This window comes from Orycteropus afer, unplaced genomic scaffold (assembly GCF_000298275.1).
Source record: "Orycteropus afer afer isolate SDZICR_OR568_19922 unplaced genomic scaffold, OryAfe1.0 scaffold00099, whole genome shotgun sequence".
In the NCBI taxonomy this organism is placed as follows: domain Eukaryota; kingdom Metazoa; phylum Chordata; class Mammalia; order Tubulidentata; family Orycteropodidae; genus Orycteropus; species Orycteropus afer.
Genome location: NW_006921686.1, coordinates 3,368,869 through 3,382,505, shown reverse-complemented (window position 1 = coordinate 3,382,505; position 13,637 = coordinate 3,368,869). Strand labels below are relative to the sequence as shown.

At 48.7% G+C, this 13,637-nt stretch overlaps 1 protein-coding gene across 1 annotated transcript in view; it reads left to right on the top strand.

Annotated features, from left to right (window-relative positions):
• Positions 1-13,637, top strand: part of HIF3A (hypoxia inducible factor 3 subunit alpha) — a 41,454-nt gene that overhangs the window by 26,279 nt on the left and 1,538 nt on the right. Inside the window, exons 6-10 of the mRNA XM_007943048.1 lie at positions 1,007-1,197; positions 1,863-1,967; positions 5,456-5,727; positions 8,001-8,118; positions 9,703-9,784. Coding sequence (XP_007941239.1) covers positions 1,007-1,197; positions 1,863-1,967; positions 5,456-5,727; positions 8,001-8,118; positions 9,703-9,784 — 768 coding nt within the window. The remainder of the gene's footprint in view (positions 1-1,006; positions 1,198-1,862; positions 1,968-5,455; positions 5,728-8,000; positions 8,119-9,702; positions 9,785-13,637) is intronic.

Genomic DNA, 13,637 nt, shown 5'->3' with positions numbered 1-13,637 from the left:
TTTCCGAGGCAGTATCTCTATGGAAGTAGATTGCCCAACCTTCCTTCCGAGGAGTGGCTGGTGGGTTTGAACCGCCAGCCTTCTGGTTAGCAGTCAAGTGTCTTAGGCACAGAGCCACTTCGGCCTTGGAACAAGCCATCCACCTGACATGTAAGGCCCCCACTTCTGTGCAGGTAGAGAACCGGGCCTGGCCATTTGCTCCAGTCTTGGTGGCACAATGACTAAGTGGTCAGCTGCTAACAGAAAGGTCGGTGGTTCAAACCCATCCAGGGCTCCACAAGAGAAAGACCTGGTCCTCTGTTCCCATAAAGATTACAGCCTAGAAAACCCTGTGGGGCAGTTCCACTCTGTCACATGGGGTCACTGTGAGTCAGAGATCGACTCAGTGGCACCCACAGCAACAGCCATGTTGGTTTCAAATATTGAAGCACTTCTATACCATTAAGGAGCTCTAGTGGCACAGTGCCTAAGGCATTTGACTGCTGACCAGAAGGTTGGCGGTTCAAACCCACCAGCCACTCCATGGAAGGAGGACGGGGCAATCTACTTCTGTAAATATTTACCACCTCAGAAACCCAATGGGGATCGCTTGAGTTGGAATCAACTCGATGGCAGTGCGTTTTCCATACCATTCAGCAAATTGCTACTGTCTTTGCCAATCAAGTGCTCCCCGCCATCCTGTCCCTTCCCCTAGGGCCCTCTGGGGTCTTTTGACAATCTGACAACCAAAGGGTTAATACCTAGACCAGCAAGTGCTCTCCAGAACCCTTCCCCCCAGCACTAGAATGCTTTGCACCCCCTTGGTGCCCCAGCTGTCTGCCATTGGACCCCAGTCCTCTCCCTGCGCTCAGATGTCTAGCCCATCTGTCAGCTAACCTCCCGGCGTCCCTCCTGATTGGTGGTTGAAGATGTCAGTTATATTCCCTTGAGTTAGCAATGGAAGACTCAGCCCCGTGGCCCCCGGCTGACCGCCTGCGTGCCCTCTCCTTCTCTCTGTGTCCTGCAGACAGCCCTGCTCCCCGGGTCCTGGCCTTCCTGCACCCCCCTGCCCTGAGCGAGGCTGCCCTGGCTGCTGACCCTCGCCGTTTCTGCAGCCCTGACCTCCGCCGCCTCCTGGCACCCATCCTGGATGGGGCTTCAGCGGCCGCCACCCCTAGTGCACCCCTGGCTGCACGGCGCCCCCAGAGTCCTCTTCCGGTGAGCAGTCCCACCCCCTCGAGGCCTCAGGAACCAGGCTGTTTGAGCCATTGACTTGAACCTTGCTCTTCTCTGGGCCTCAGTTTCTCCATCTGTGTAATGGGAAGGTTGAGATAAAATGGGGCACTCAAACAAAGATGGTTCCTATAAGACTTAGGTTCCAGATTCTTTAGCCATTACAATTGCAGAGTTTGAACCCCACCTGAGATGTTTAGTGGTGGCACAGGTGACCTCCCTGATGTGTAACCAAGGGTCTCTGACCTTTGACCTCAAGGAGTCAGGAATATATAATGTCTTGAGTTACACAAACCTGGATTCAAGTCCTGAATCGTCTACTTAGCAGCTGTGTTACCCAGGGCAAGTGAGATCTTCCATTTCTTCACTCGTAAAATGAGGGTGTTAACAAGTAACCACTTTATTGGTTATTGTGAGGTTAAATGAGGTCATCTATAGCCAAGAATTTAGGATGGGACTGCCACCAAGTTGGTGCTCAATAGGCTATGGAAGTTACCATTTTTCCTTAGGATTCAGAGAGTCTGATCTTTGACCTCAGGGGTCCATCTGACCCCCTACACTCCAATCCCTAGCTCAAATGCCTAGACTGTCTGAGTGTGGACATTTCCCAGGCTCAAGACTTCTGAAGTCGCCACTCTGTCTCCCCACAGGCTGATCTCCCCAGTGAGTTACTTGTGGATGTGGAGAATTCACACAAACTCGTTGCCTCTGGGAAAGACCTCGAGGCAGTGGAGACAGATCTAGATATAGCTCAGGTAAGGGACAGTGTGGAAAGAATGATCTTCACCTCTGAGCCCTTGGAGTTGATGTATCTGGGCTTGAGAGAAGGGTGGTAGAATAGTTGGTTGGATGGATGGATGGATAATTGGATAGATGGACCACTGATTCATTAGGTGGATGATGGTAGGGGGATGGATGATGTTTAGGCAGCTATTTGGATGGATGGATGGACGGATGGATGGATAGCTGGATAGATGGACCATTGATTCATTAGGTGGATGATGGTAGGGGGATGGATGATGTTTAGGCAGCTATTTGGATGGATGGATGGACGGATGGATGGATAGCTGGATAGATGGACCATTGATTCATTAGGTGGATGATGTAGATGGATGGGTGATGTTTAGACAGATATTTGGATGGATGGATGTTTGGATAGATAGTTGGATAAATGGACCATCAGTTCATTGGATGGAAGATGGATGGATGGATGGATGGATGGATGGATGGATAGATAGCTGGATAGATGGACCATTGATTCATTAGGTGGATGATGATAGATGGATAGATGATGTTTAGATGAATATTTGGATGAATGGATGGATGGACAGATGTTGGATAGATAGTTGGATAAGTGGACAATCAGTCCATTGGATGAAGGATGGATGGATGGATAGTTGGGTAGATGGACCACTGACTCCTAGGTGAATGATGATAGATGGATGGATGATATTTAGTCAGTTATTTGGATGGATGGATGGATATTTGGGTAAGTGGACTATTAGTTCATGATGGATGAATGGATGATTGAGTAGACAGATGAATTACAGTGGTGTTGTGTATTACCTATCTATTAATATATAACAAATCACCCCAAAACCTAGCAGCTTAAAACAACTGACATTTATTATGTCACACAGTTTCTGAGAATCAGGAATTTGGGAGTTGCTTAGCTGAGTAGTTTTTTCCTCAGGGTCTTTCATGAGTTTGCAGTCAAGCTGTCATTCAGGGCTATAGTCATCGAAGGCTCCTGAATATGTTTCCAGCTTCACTCACATGGTTGTTGGCAGGTCTCAGGTCCTTTCTGGCTTTGGCTGGAGGCCTCAGTTCCTTACCCGATGGGCCTGTACATAGGCTACCTGAGTGTCCTCACAACATGACAGCTGTCTTCCCCCAGAGCAAGTAATTCAGAAGAGAGAGAGTGCCCAGTCCAGGTGATGCAATCCATCATTTCTGGTATATTGTATCGGTCACACAGACCAACCTAGTGTAATGTGGGAGGCAACTACACAGCGGTGTGAATACCAAAAGGCAGAGATCATTGGGAACTCCTAGTGATTCATATTTCCCCTCCCTCCCCATGAAATACATTCACCCCCTCCTAAGACCTCCAAAAGTCTCATCCCATTATCTTCAAGCATCTACTTGAAGTCCAGACTCTGGGCCTCTCAGTCTGGTCCAGGTGCAGACGAAACTCCTCAAGCATACTCCCATTTGATTGGTAGGCCTGGGAACGAAAGAGATAAGTCATATGCCACCTCCATACCCAATGTAGTGTGGTGGGACAAAACCAAAAAAACCAAACTCAGTACTGTCGAGTCGATCCCAACTCGTAGCGACCCCTTCTTGGGTTTCCGAGGCAGTATCTCTACAGAAGTAGATTGCCCAGTTTTCCTTCCAAGGAGTGGCTGGTGGGTTTGAACCACCAACCTTCTGGTTAGCAGTCAAATAATTGCCATGGACCCTCCTATCAAAAAGGGGGGCAAAGATGAAGCACATAGTTGTCAGCTGGTCCATAGCAGTTTTAAAATCCATCTGGGCAAATGCTGGAAATTCTTTGATTAGAACTCATTCTTCCTGCTTCCTACTTAAACATGAAATTTTCCTCCATGGCTCTTGGCTCTGCCTTCTGAGCTCTTCCTTTCTCACAACTGGTACCTCATATTTGCAGCTGAGTAGTTTTCTCAGCCCACTTCCTGCTTGTAGATGTTTGGTGAACCAAAGGCCTCTTTTCATTTTGTGTACAACCCCTTTCAGTCCAAGTTGGCAATATTTTTGCTGATACAATTCTCTTAAAAACTTTGTAAGTCTCCTGTGAATCTTTTTGGAGTTCATTCTGTTAGACAAAAACCACACCCACGCATCTCTAAGAGATCTGGTCTCCTCTACCTTGGGTTTCTGCTGAATTAACAATTCAGTTTACTGGAAACCCTCCTGTTTGAGAGGATCTGTGAGTCATGTGCTTAAACCCTTTAGAGGGCCTTTGACTGAAGGATACTGTGAGGTACCACCTTTGGTCCTTCTGAAGTCTTAACAAGGAATTTTACATCCACCCCTAGATTTCATCTTTAGACCATGCTTTCCTTAAAATGTGTTTCTTTCCTCAGAAACCATTTCTTAATTCCAGCATCTTACCATCTGGGGAGATTGAGAATTTTCAAAACCTTCATGTCCCAGTTCCTTCATGTTTAACTGTTCTTCCTTTAGGATTATCTCTGTCCTCTGGTCTTTTACTATATGTAGCAAGAAGAAATCCGGCAACCCCTTTGACCCTCTGGCTGTAAATCTCCTTAGCTAGAGTACCTAGTTCATTAGTTACATTTTTTACTTTCCATATAACAGCAGGCAATAATGTTGCTAGACTCTGAGCCACTGCCTAACAAGGATCTCTTTTCCTCTGGTTCCCAATAACATGTTTCTCACTTCCCTTTAAGCCTTCACTGACAATGTCCTTAAAAGTTCAGATTTTGACTAATCATGTGTTCAAGGCAATTTAGGCTTTCTCTAGCATGTTCAAAGTTCTTCCTGCCCCTGCCCAATTCCAAAGCCACTCCTATATTTTAGGTTTTTGTTGACACCCCACTCCTGGCACCAAAATTTATATTAGTCATCTATTTCTGAATGAAAAATTACCCTTAAATTCAGCAGCTTAAAACAACAACCACTTACTATTATTACACATAGTTTCTGAGGGTCTGTGGTTCAGGAGACACTTAGCTGAGTAGCTCTGGGCTTGGGTTTTCTCATGAGGTTGCAGTCAAAATGTCACCTGGGGCTGCAGTCGTCTGAAGACTTGACTGAGCTAGGTGATCCACTTCCAAGTTCACTCACTTGGCTGTTGACTTGAGGCCTCAGTTCCTTGTCATGTGGGTCTCTCCATAGGACAGTTCATGACATGGCTTCCCCAGGGCAAGTGATCCAGGAGAGAAACAGAGGGAGAGGGAGAAGGAGAAAGAGCAAGACAGAGACAGACAAATGAAAGCCACAATGTCTTTTGTAACCTTACCTTGGAAGTCACACATCATCGTATCCACAATATCCAGCTCGCTGTGGTAGGGGATCCCTGGGAGCTATCTTGGTGACTGGCTGCCATAGAGTCCTTAGCCCCATTTTACAGATGAGGAAACTGAAGCTCAGACTCTTGACCTTGGACACATGGCTTAGAAGTGGTGGAGGTGGGACTCCAGCCCAGGTCCACCCAAGTCCAAGGCTCACGCTCTTAACTCCCTCCTGCCCTCTGCAGGACGTCGATACTCTGGATTTGGAGATGCTGGCTCCGTACATCTCCATGGATGATGACTTCCAGCTCAACTCCAGCGAGCAGCTACCCAGGGCCCACCACAGACCTCCAGGGGCTGTCCCCCGGCCCCGCGCTCGGAGCTTCCACGGCCTGTCACCCCCAACCCCCGAGCCCTCTCTGCTGCCCCGCTGGGGGAGTGACCCCCGGCTGAGCTGCTCCAGCCCCTCCAGAGGGGACCCCTCAGCACCCTTCCCCATGGCTGGGGCTCGGAAGAGGTGAGCCACAGTAAAGGGGGGATATACAGGGAGTGAAGAGAAGGCCGCTGCCCCCCTGTCTTGCCCCACCCTCCTACTCTAGCCTCATCAATCAAGCCCATAGGGCCCCAGCACATGCCAGGTTCATCCCAACCGCCAAGTCTTTGCCTCGGCTGTGCCAACCTTCAGGAGTGCCCTCCACCATTCTCATTTCCATCCAAATCCCCCTGGCCGTCCAGGGCTCTCTCCTCTGGAGTTTATACCTTGCTGTATTAGTTTCTAAGGATCTCTGGTGGCATAGTGCCTAAGGCATTTGACTGCTAACCAGAAGGTTGGCGGTTCAAACCCACCAGCCACTCCACGGAAGGAAGACTGGGCAACCTACTTCCATAAAGATTTACCACCTCAGAAACCCAAAGGGGGTCACTGTGAGTCAGAATCGACTCAATGGCAGTGAGTTTGGTTTTCTTTGGGTATTAGTTTCCTGTTGTTGTTTGTTAAGTTCTGCCAAGTCAACCCCAACTCATGGCAGCCTCACACACAATGAAATAAAACACTGCTTCATCCGGCACCACCCCTTGATCCAGTGCAGATCGATCTATTGTGATCATAGAGTTTTCCCTGACTGATTTTCAGAAGTAGGTCACGAGGTCTTACTTCCTAGTCCATCTTAGTCTAGAAGCTCTGCTGAAACCTGGTCAGAGTCATAGCAACATGACCCCTGGAAGCTGACCATGAGATGCTTTGCCTGGGAATTGAACCTGGTTTCCCTCATGGAAGGCCAGTCTACTGACTTAACCAAGGCTCCTAGGGCTGCCATAATGAAGTACCCCAAAGTGGGTGGCTGATGAGAACAGAAATGTATTGACTCAGTTTTGGAGGCTGGGTGTGGGCCATGTTGATTCCTTCTGAGGACCCTGAAGAAGAATGTGTTCCACCTTCTAGTTGCTGGTGATGGCGGTGGTCTTTGGTGTTCCTTGGCTTACAGTTCCGCCTCCTACATCTCTGCCTCTGTTGTCACATAGCTGTCTTCCTTCTTTATTTCTCTGTCTCTTCTCTTTTATAAAGACACCTGTCATGCCACCCTACTCCCATATGGCCCTGTGCTAACTGATAGCATTTTCAAAGACCTTATTTCCAAACAAGGCCATATGCACAGATCCCAGGGATTAGGACTTCAGCACATCTTCTCACAGCTCAGTCTATAACTCTGGCCTAGTGACAGTGGTTGTTACTGTTAAGAGGCTATTGACACAATATCAGAGAAACTGTCTAGGATTAAGAACTCTTTAAGAATCTGATGAAAGCTATAGACTCTTCCCCAAAAAATTTACAAATGCACACACACTATTTTGCATATACTTTCAGGGGGTCCATGTTTCCCTTCCAAAGACATGAGATTATTAATACTCAAGGTTTTGCTCTCCAAGTTGTAGGCAGGTGCTCATCTAGTGTCCAGAGTTATCTCTTTACCATCCTTGTGAAGTGCTTAGGGATACATCTGGGTATCTTCCAAGGCTCCTAACTTGGCATTGAGCATACAATGAGTGTCTAATAAATACTTATTAAATGAAGGAAGGGGGGAATTAATGAATATAGTAGCTGGATAGAAAGATGGATGGGTGGGTAGGTGGATGAATGTATGAGTGGATATAGGTAGATAGATGGGAGAGTGGGTGGGTGGATGGATGGAGGGAGAAAGAGGAGCTATATAGATGGATAGATAGGTAGATGAATAAAAGATGGATGGGTGGTTGATGGGTCATCAGACGGATAAATGAGAAGATGGATTGGTGGATACGTTGATGGATGGATGATGATTCCATGGGTAGATGAGGAGTGGATGATGAATGGATTGGTGGATGATGGTTGGATGGATGGCTGGATGGGTGATACATGGATGGATGGCTGAAGGGTGGATGGATAGATTAAGGATGGATGGGTGGATGATGGATGGATGGATGGATGATGAGTGGGTGGATGATGGATGGATGGATGGATGGGTGATGGATGGATGGGTGACGCATGGATTGATTGATGATGGATGGATCCATTGGTGGGTGATGGATGGATGGATGGATGATGAGTGGGTGGATGATGGATGGATGGATGGATGAATGGATGGATGGATGGGTGATGGATGGATGGATGATGGATGGATCCATTGGTGGGTATATGAGTAGAAGTTCAAGTAGGTGCTTGGAGAATGAATGAATGCTCGTTACCTGTCTACACTGGTGCCTACACCTGTCCAGGTTTCCTATCCTCTGAGATTCCCGCCTATTTTACTCTAGGACCCTGGCCCAGAGCCCAGAGGACGAGGACGGAGGAGTGGAGCTACTGGGAGTGAGACCCCCCAAGTGTCTTCCCAGCTCAGAGCCCGAACACTTCCTGCTGCCTCCCCTCAGCCTGGTAACATTCAGAGATCGCTGGGATTCTCCAGCCCTCAGAATTAGACAGGCTTAGACCTTTTATAGATGGGAAAACCAAGGTCCAGAGAGGGGCAGGGGCTGCCTAGAGGTCACACAGAAGGTCGGTGGTCCAGCTCAGGTTAGGACCTTGATCTTCTGGCTCAGGGAATGAGGGTGAAAGGGCTTTGCAGTCCATCGAGCGCACATTAAAAAGAAAAAAGAAAACACTCACTGCCATCCAGTCAAATTCGACTCACAGCGACCCCCTTTGAGTTTCCAAGGCAGTAAATCTTTATGGAAGTACACTGCCCAGTCTTCCTTCTGTGGAGTGGCTGGTGGGTTTGAACCACCAACCTTCTGGTTCACAGTCAAATGCCTTAAGCACTGCTCCACCAGAGCTGCTTAGTAGGTGCTCAGCGACCGTAGCACCCGGGGAAACATGAGTGAAGAAAACAAAAATGCCTGCCTTCAATGAGCTGAACCCATCCGAGCACACAGAGCAGAGTCCTATGCTGCTGTGGAGCCCACAGGCCAGCCTCCCAGGGCCAGAGGGGGAGAAGGGCCCAGCGAGGCCCCAGAGGAGCACATGTAGAGTGTCTGGCACGCACACACACACACACACACACAAACCAAACTCACTGCCATGGAGTCAATTCCAACTCATAGCGACCCCTCCTTGGGTTTCCGAGGTGGTATCACTACGGAAGTAGATTGCCCAACCTTCCTTCCAAGGAGTGGCTGGTGGGTTTGAACCACCAGCCTTCTGGTGAGCAGTCAGAGGCCTTAGGCACTGCACCACCAGAGCTCCTGTCTGGCACAAGGACCTCCCTAAAGCCACACATGCGGCCAGTGGCTGCTGCACCCCAGGGGTGCACCCATTGCACCATCCTGCCTCCTTGGGTTTTGGTGGGGATGATGCTGATGAGAGTATTAGTCTGAGTTCTCCAGGGAAACAGAACGAATAGGAGAGAGAGATTAGAGAGAGAAGATAAAACCAGTTGCCATGCAGTCAGCCCTGACTCGTGTGCAGAGGAGAACTGTTCCCTGTAGGGTTTTCCGTGGCTGATTTTTCTGGAGTAGGTTGCCAGCCCTTTCTTCTGTGGTTCCTCTGGATGTACTCAAACATCCAGCTTTTTGGTTAGTAGCCAAGTGCATTAACTGTTTACACCACCCAAGGATGCCTAGATGGATAGGGACATAGAGATTGGGGGTATTGGGGAGGGAGAGAGGGACAGACAGACAGACAGGGCAGGAGATCTGTGCTCAGGAATTGGTTCAGGTGGTTGTGGGGCCTGGCAAGTCTGAAATCTGTCGGCCAGGCAGCAGGCTGGCGACTGTGGAAGGATATGTATGTTACAGTCTCCAGGCAGAATTTCTTCTCTTGGAAACCTCAGTGTTTGCTCTCCAGGCTCTCACCTGATTGGATGAGGCCCACTCACGTTATCTCCTCTACTTAGAATCAACTGATTGTAAATGCTCATCACATCAATGGATAGCTTCGCAGGGACGTTGAGACCTAGGCTTTGAGTGAACAACCCAATGGCAGTAAACTTCACCATCACGGTGACTTTGTCGTCTCCCACAGAGTTTCCTTCTGACGGAAGGACCAGCCCCAGGAAGCCAGCAGGATCCCAGCACCCACCTCCTGGACCTAAGTGAGCCCCTGGGTGAGTAGCAACCTGGGTGTGCAGAGGCTTTGGGATCCCCCCTCGCCCCTAGGAGGTACCCCGATGGTTGAGAGAGGGCTGGGGCCATCCTGCAGGCCATGGGGGGCTTCCGGTGCCCAGAGGTATGTGAGAGCAAGCAGCCTCTCGCTCCTGTCAAGGATGCTGTGGGGCTCAGCTAGGGACAGTGAGACAGAGCTAGCCAAGGCCGTCCTCAGGGGTGGTAGCTGGTAGCCAAGGCCAGAGCAGAACCTGGGTCTCCTGAAGCCTGACCAAGTTGGGGGTGCATTTGCCCTGACCTCTTTACAGTGGGGCGCCTTTGGGAATATTCCAATGGAGCCTCAGTTTACCCATCTGTTGATTGGGGCCACAGTGGCTCTTACCTTATGAAGATGCTTTGAGAACACGTGAAGATGCTGCATAAGAAGTGCTTAGCACAAGACCTGTCACATAGTAAGCACTCAAGCAATGTCCATGCCGTGTCCACAGTGGTGATGCTATTCCTCCAGCCTCACTGCAGAATCCGAGACAAGCTGCTGTGCTTGTGTGTGTTAGTGTCCTTGTCTTCCAGCACAGCCACCCATGCCCATAGCTCTACTTGTCTGACCCTCCAGACATCAGCCAGAGGGATCTTTCCAAAGCACGGATCTGACCCCAGCCCTCCTCTGCTCACCACCTTTCCATGGCTCCCTAGAACCTTCCAGAGAAAGATCAATCTCCTTATTCTTGGACTGCAAGAGCTTGTAGGGTCTGGGTGGTGCCCCGTCTCAGACTCGGCTCTGCTTCATACCCAGTTTCAGCCACAGACACTGTGTTTTGGTGCATTTCTTCCCTCCTTCCTTCCTGTGACCAATATTTATTGAACACATACCGTGTGTCCCAGGTACGGTCCTAGGTGCCAGAGACACAGCCATGAGCAAAACATGTAACAGACCACAAGCAAGGAAACAAGTATGCTAAAGAGGATGGGGGATGGAAATTAGCACTACTGGGGAAAATGACACAAGTAGGGGGAAAGGAGGTCCTGGGGTGGGGAACTTCAATTTTAAATAATACGATCAGGGAGAAGGCGATCATTGAGACTGAAGTCTGAGCCAACAGCACCTGAAGGAGGTGAGGGAATGAGCCATGAGGACATCTGGGGGAAGAGCATTCCAGGCAGAGGCAACAGCCAGTGCAAAGACCCTGAGGCGGGAGCGTTTGTGTTTTGTTTGGGGAAGAGCAAACCCAGTATGGTTGAAGCAGAGAGACTAGGGGTGAGCAGTGGGGGACAAATTGCATAGGGCCCCCAGAGGGCCTCCTGTTTGAGGAGGCTTCCTCAGGGCCTTTGCACATACTAACCCCTCTGCCTGGAATGCTTTTTCCTCCATTTTTTTTTTCTAGTTTTTATTGTGATTTGGGTGAAAGTTTACAGAGTAAATTCATTTTCCATACAGCAGTTCATACACGTTTTGTTTCATGACATTGACTACAATTCCCCACAATGTAAAAGCTCTCTTCCCACTTCCTCCCTGTAGTTACCTCTTCCCTGTGTCCTTCCCTCCCACGCACTCCTGCCCCCTGAGCTGTCTCCCTGTGCAAACACTGCCCTTCTGTTCTCCCATGACTGATCTCTCCAAGGAGTGTATCTACCTGATGCAAATGTTCAGCCCATATGCCTGTCTGTTATTTGGCTGGAAGCCACAGGACTGAGTTCAAGCCCAGACCTGAAGGGTAACTAGGGGCCATAGTCTCAGGGGTCTCACCAGGCCCTATCTGACCAGCAATCCTGGTCCTTTTTTTTTAAAAAGAAAAATTATTTTGTTTTATGATTTTGAGTTTTGTTCTTTCCATCTATTCTTTACCTAATTATCTCATCCTTTAGATTTGAGCATGGTGCAGTGGTTAAGTGCTTGGTGGCTAACTGCAAGATCAGTGGTTCAAACCCACCTGTTTCTCCCCAAGAGAAAGATGGTGTAGCCTGCTCCTTTAAAGCCTTGGAAACCTCATGGAGCAGTCCTGCTCTGTCAGTTGGCTCTGTCCTATGGGTCACTATGTCAGAATCGGCTCAACACCAGTGGGTTTGGTTTAGTGGGTTTTAGACCTAAACTTATGCAGTACTCCTCCCAGGAAACCTTCGAGGACTGCCTCCCCACCTGTCTTCCTAGATTGGGTCACGCTCCCTCACTTCATTAAGCTCGTTTCCCATAACACTTTATGGTTCATTATGACATATGTACTTAGGTCTTAGTTCTCTCATGCTGCTATAAAGAAATACCACAAAGGTGGCTTTACCAAACATAAATTTATTCTCTTACAGTTTAGGAGGCTAGAAATCCAAATTCCTGGCACCAGCTCTAACTAAACTCAATGCCGTCGAGTGAGATCTGACTCATAGCGACCCCTCCTTGGGTTTCTGAAGCCATATCTCTACGGAAGTAGATTGCCCAATCTTCCTCCCGAGGAGTGGCTGGTGGATTTGAACCACCAGCCTTCTGGTTAGCAGTCAAGTATCTTAGGCACTATGCTACCAGAGCTCCCTGGCCCTAGCTCTAGGGGAAGTCTTTCTCTCTGTCCCACCTTTAGTGCAAAGTCTTTGTCATTAACCTTCCCCTGGATCTAGGAGTTTCTCAGCACAGGGGCCCCGAGTCCAAAGAACACGCTCCTGGCTCTTCTTTCTTGGTGGTAGGACGTCCCTCTCTGCTCACTCGTTTAATCTCTTTTATCTCTCAAAAGAGATTGACTCAAGATACAACCTAACCCTGTAGATTGCACCCTACCACATTAACCTAATTGTCTCTAATCCTGCCTCATTAACATCGTAAACTCAAACTCACTGCCATAGAGTCCATTCTGACTCATAGCGACCCCTCTTTGGGTTTCCAAGGCAGTATCTCTATGGAAGTAGATTGCCCAGTCTTCAAGGTGAGGATTAACAACACACAACATAATCATATCAGGTCATGTGTTGGACTGGGTTCTCTAGAGAAACAAAACCAGTAAAGCTTATAGAGAGAGAGAAAGAGAAATTTATTTTAGGAAAATGGCTCACACACTTACAGAAGCTGGCAACTCTCAAGTTCTTGGACCAAACGTCATGCTGGAGGCTTTTCCCGAGTCGCAGCTGCAGGGGCTGAGGAGCTCAAGGTTGGCAGGCAGTACACCGGCTGTTGACTCCAACGAATGATGAATCCAAGATCTCCAGGCCGAATGGTGGATTGTTCGCTCACAGACAGTTGTAGGCAGCACAACAGGATCCCGATCCACAGAAGAGTGTCTCTTTTCCCAGGATGACCGTAAATATGCTGGAAGCAGGCCACACCCCTAGGGAAACTCCCTTTCAACTGATTGGCTGCTTGAAACATATAGATCTGATCCCATCATGGGAATAACCACATCACAACAGCTTAAACCACACAGAATTGTGGTCCACCCAAGTTGGCACACAGTTCCAACTATCACAGATCACAACATAAAGGATAATTACATGATACTGGGAATCATGACCTAGCCAAGTTGACACTTATCTGTGGTGGACAATTCAATCCATAACATGTTGTTATTTGATTTATTGGCTGTCTTCCCTCGATGGAGAGGCCTGTGGGAGCAGAGGCCAGGACTGTCTTGGGCTTTGCTGTGCTCTGCTATGTATGTGGGGCTGAGCAGTGGCTGGGCACAGAAGTCCCCAGTACGTATTTGGAAATGAATGAGTGAAGGAAGAGCCCATACTTATTTATTGAACCATTACTCTTTGCTAAGGTCCCTGGGTGTTTCAAATGGTTAACATACTTGGCTGCTAACCAAAAGGTTGGTGGTTTGAGTCCACCCAGAGGGTCTTGGAAGAAAGGCCTGGGAGTTTACTTCCCAAAACCCAGCC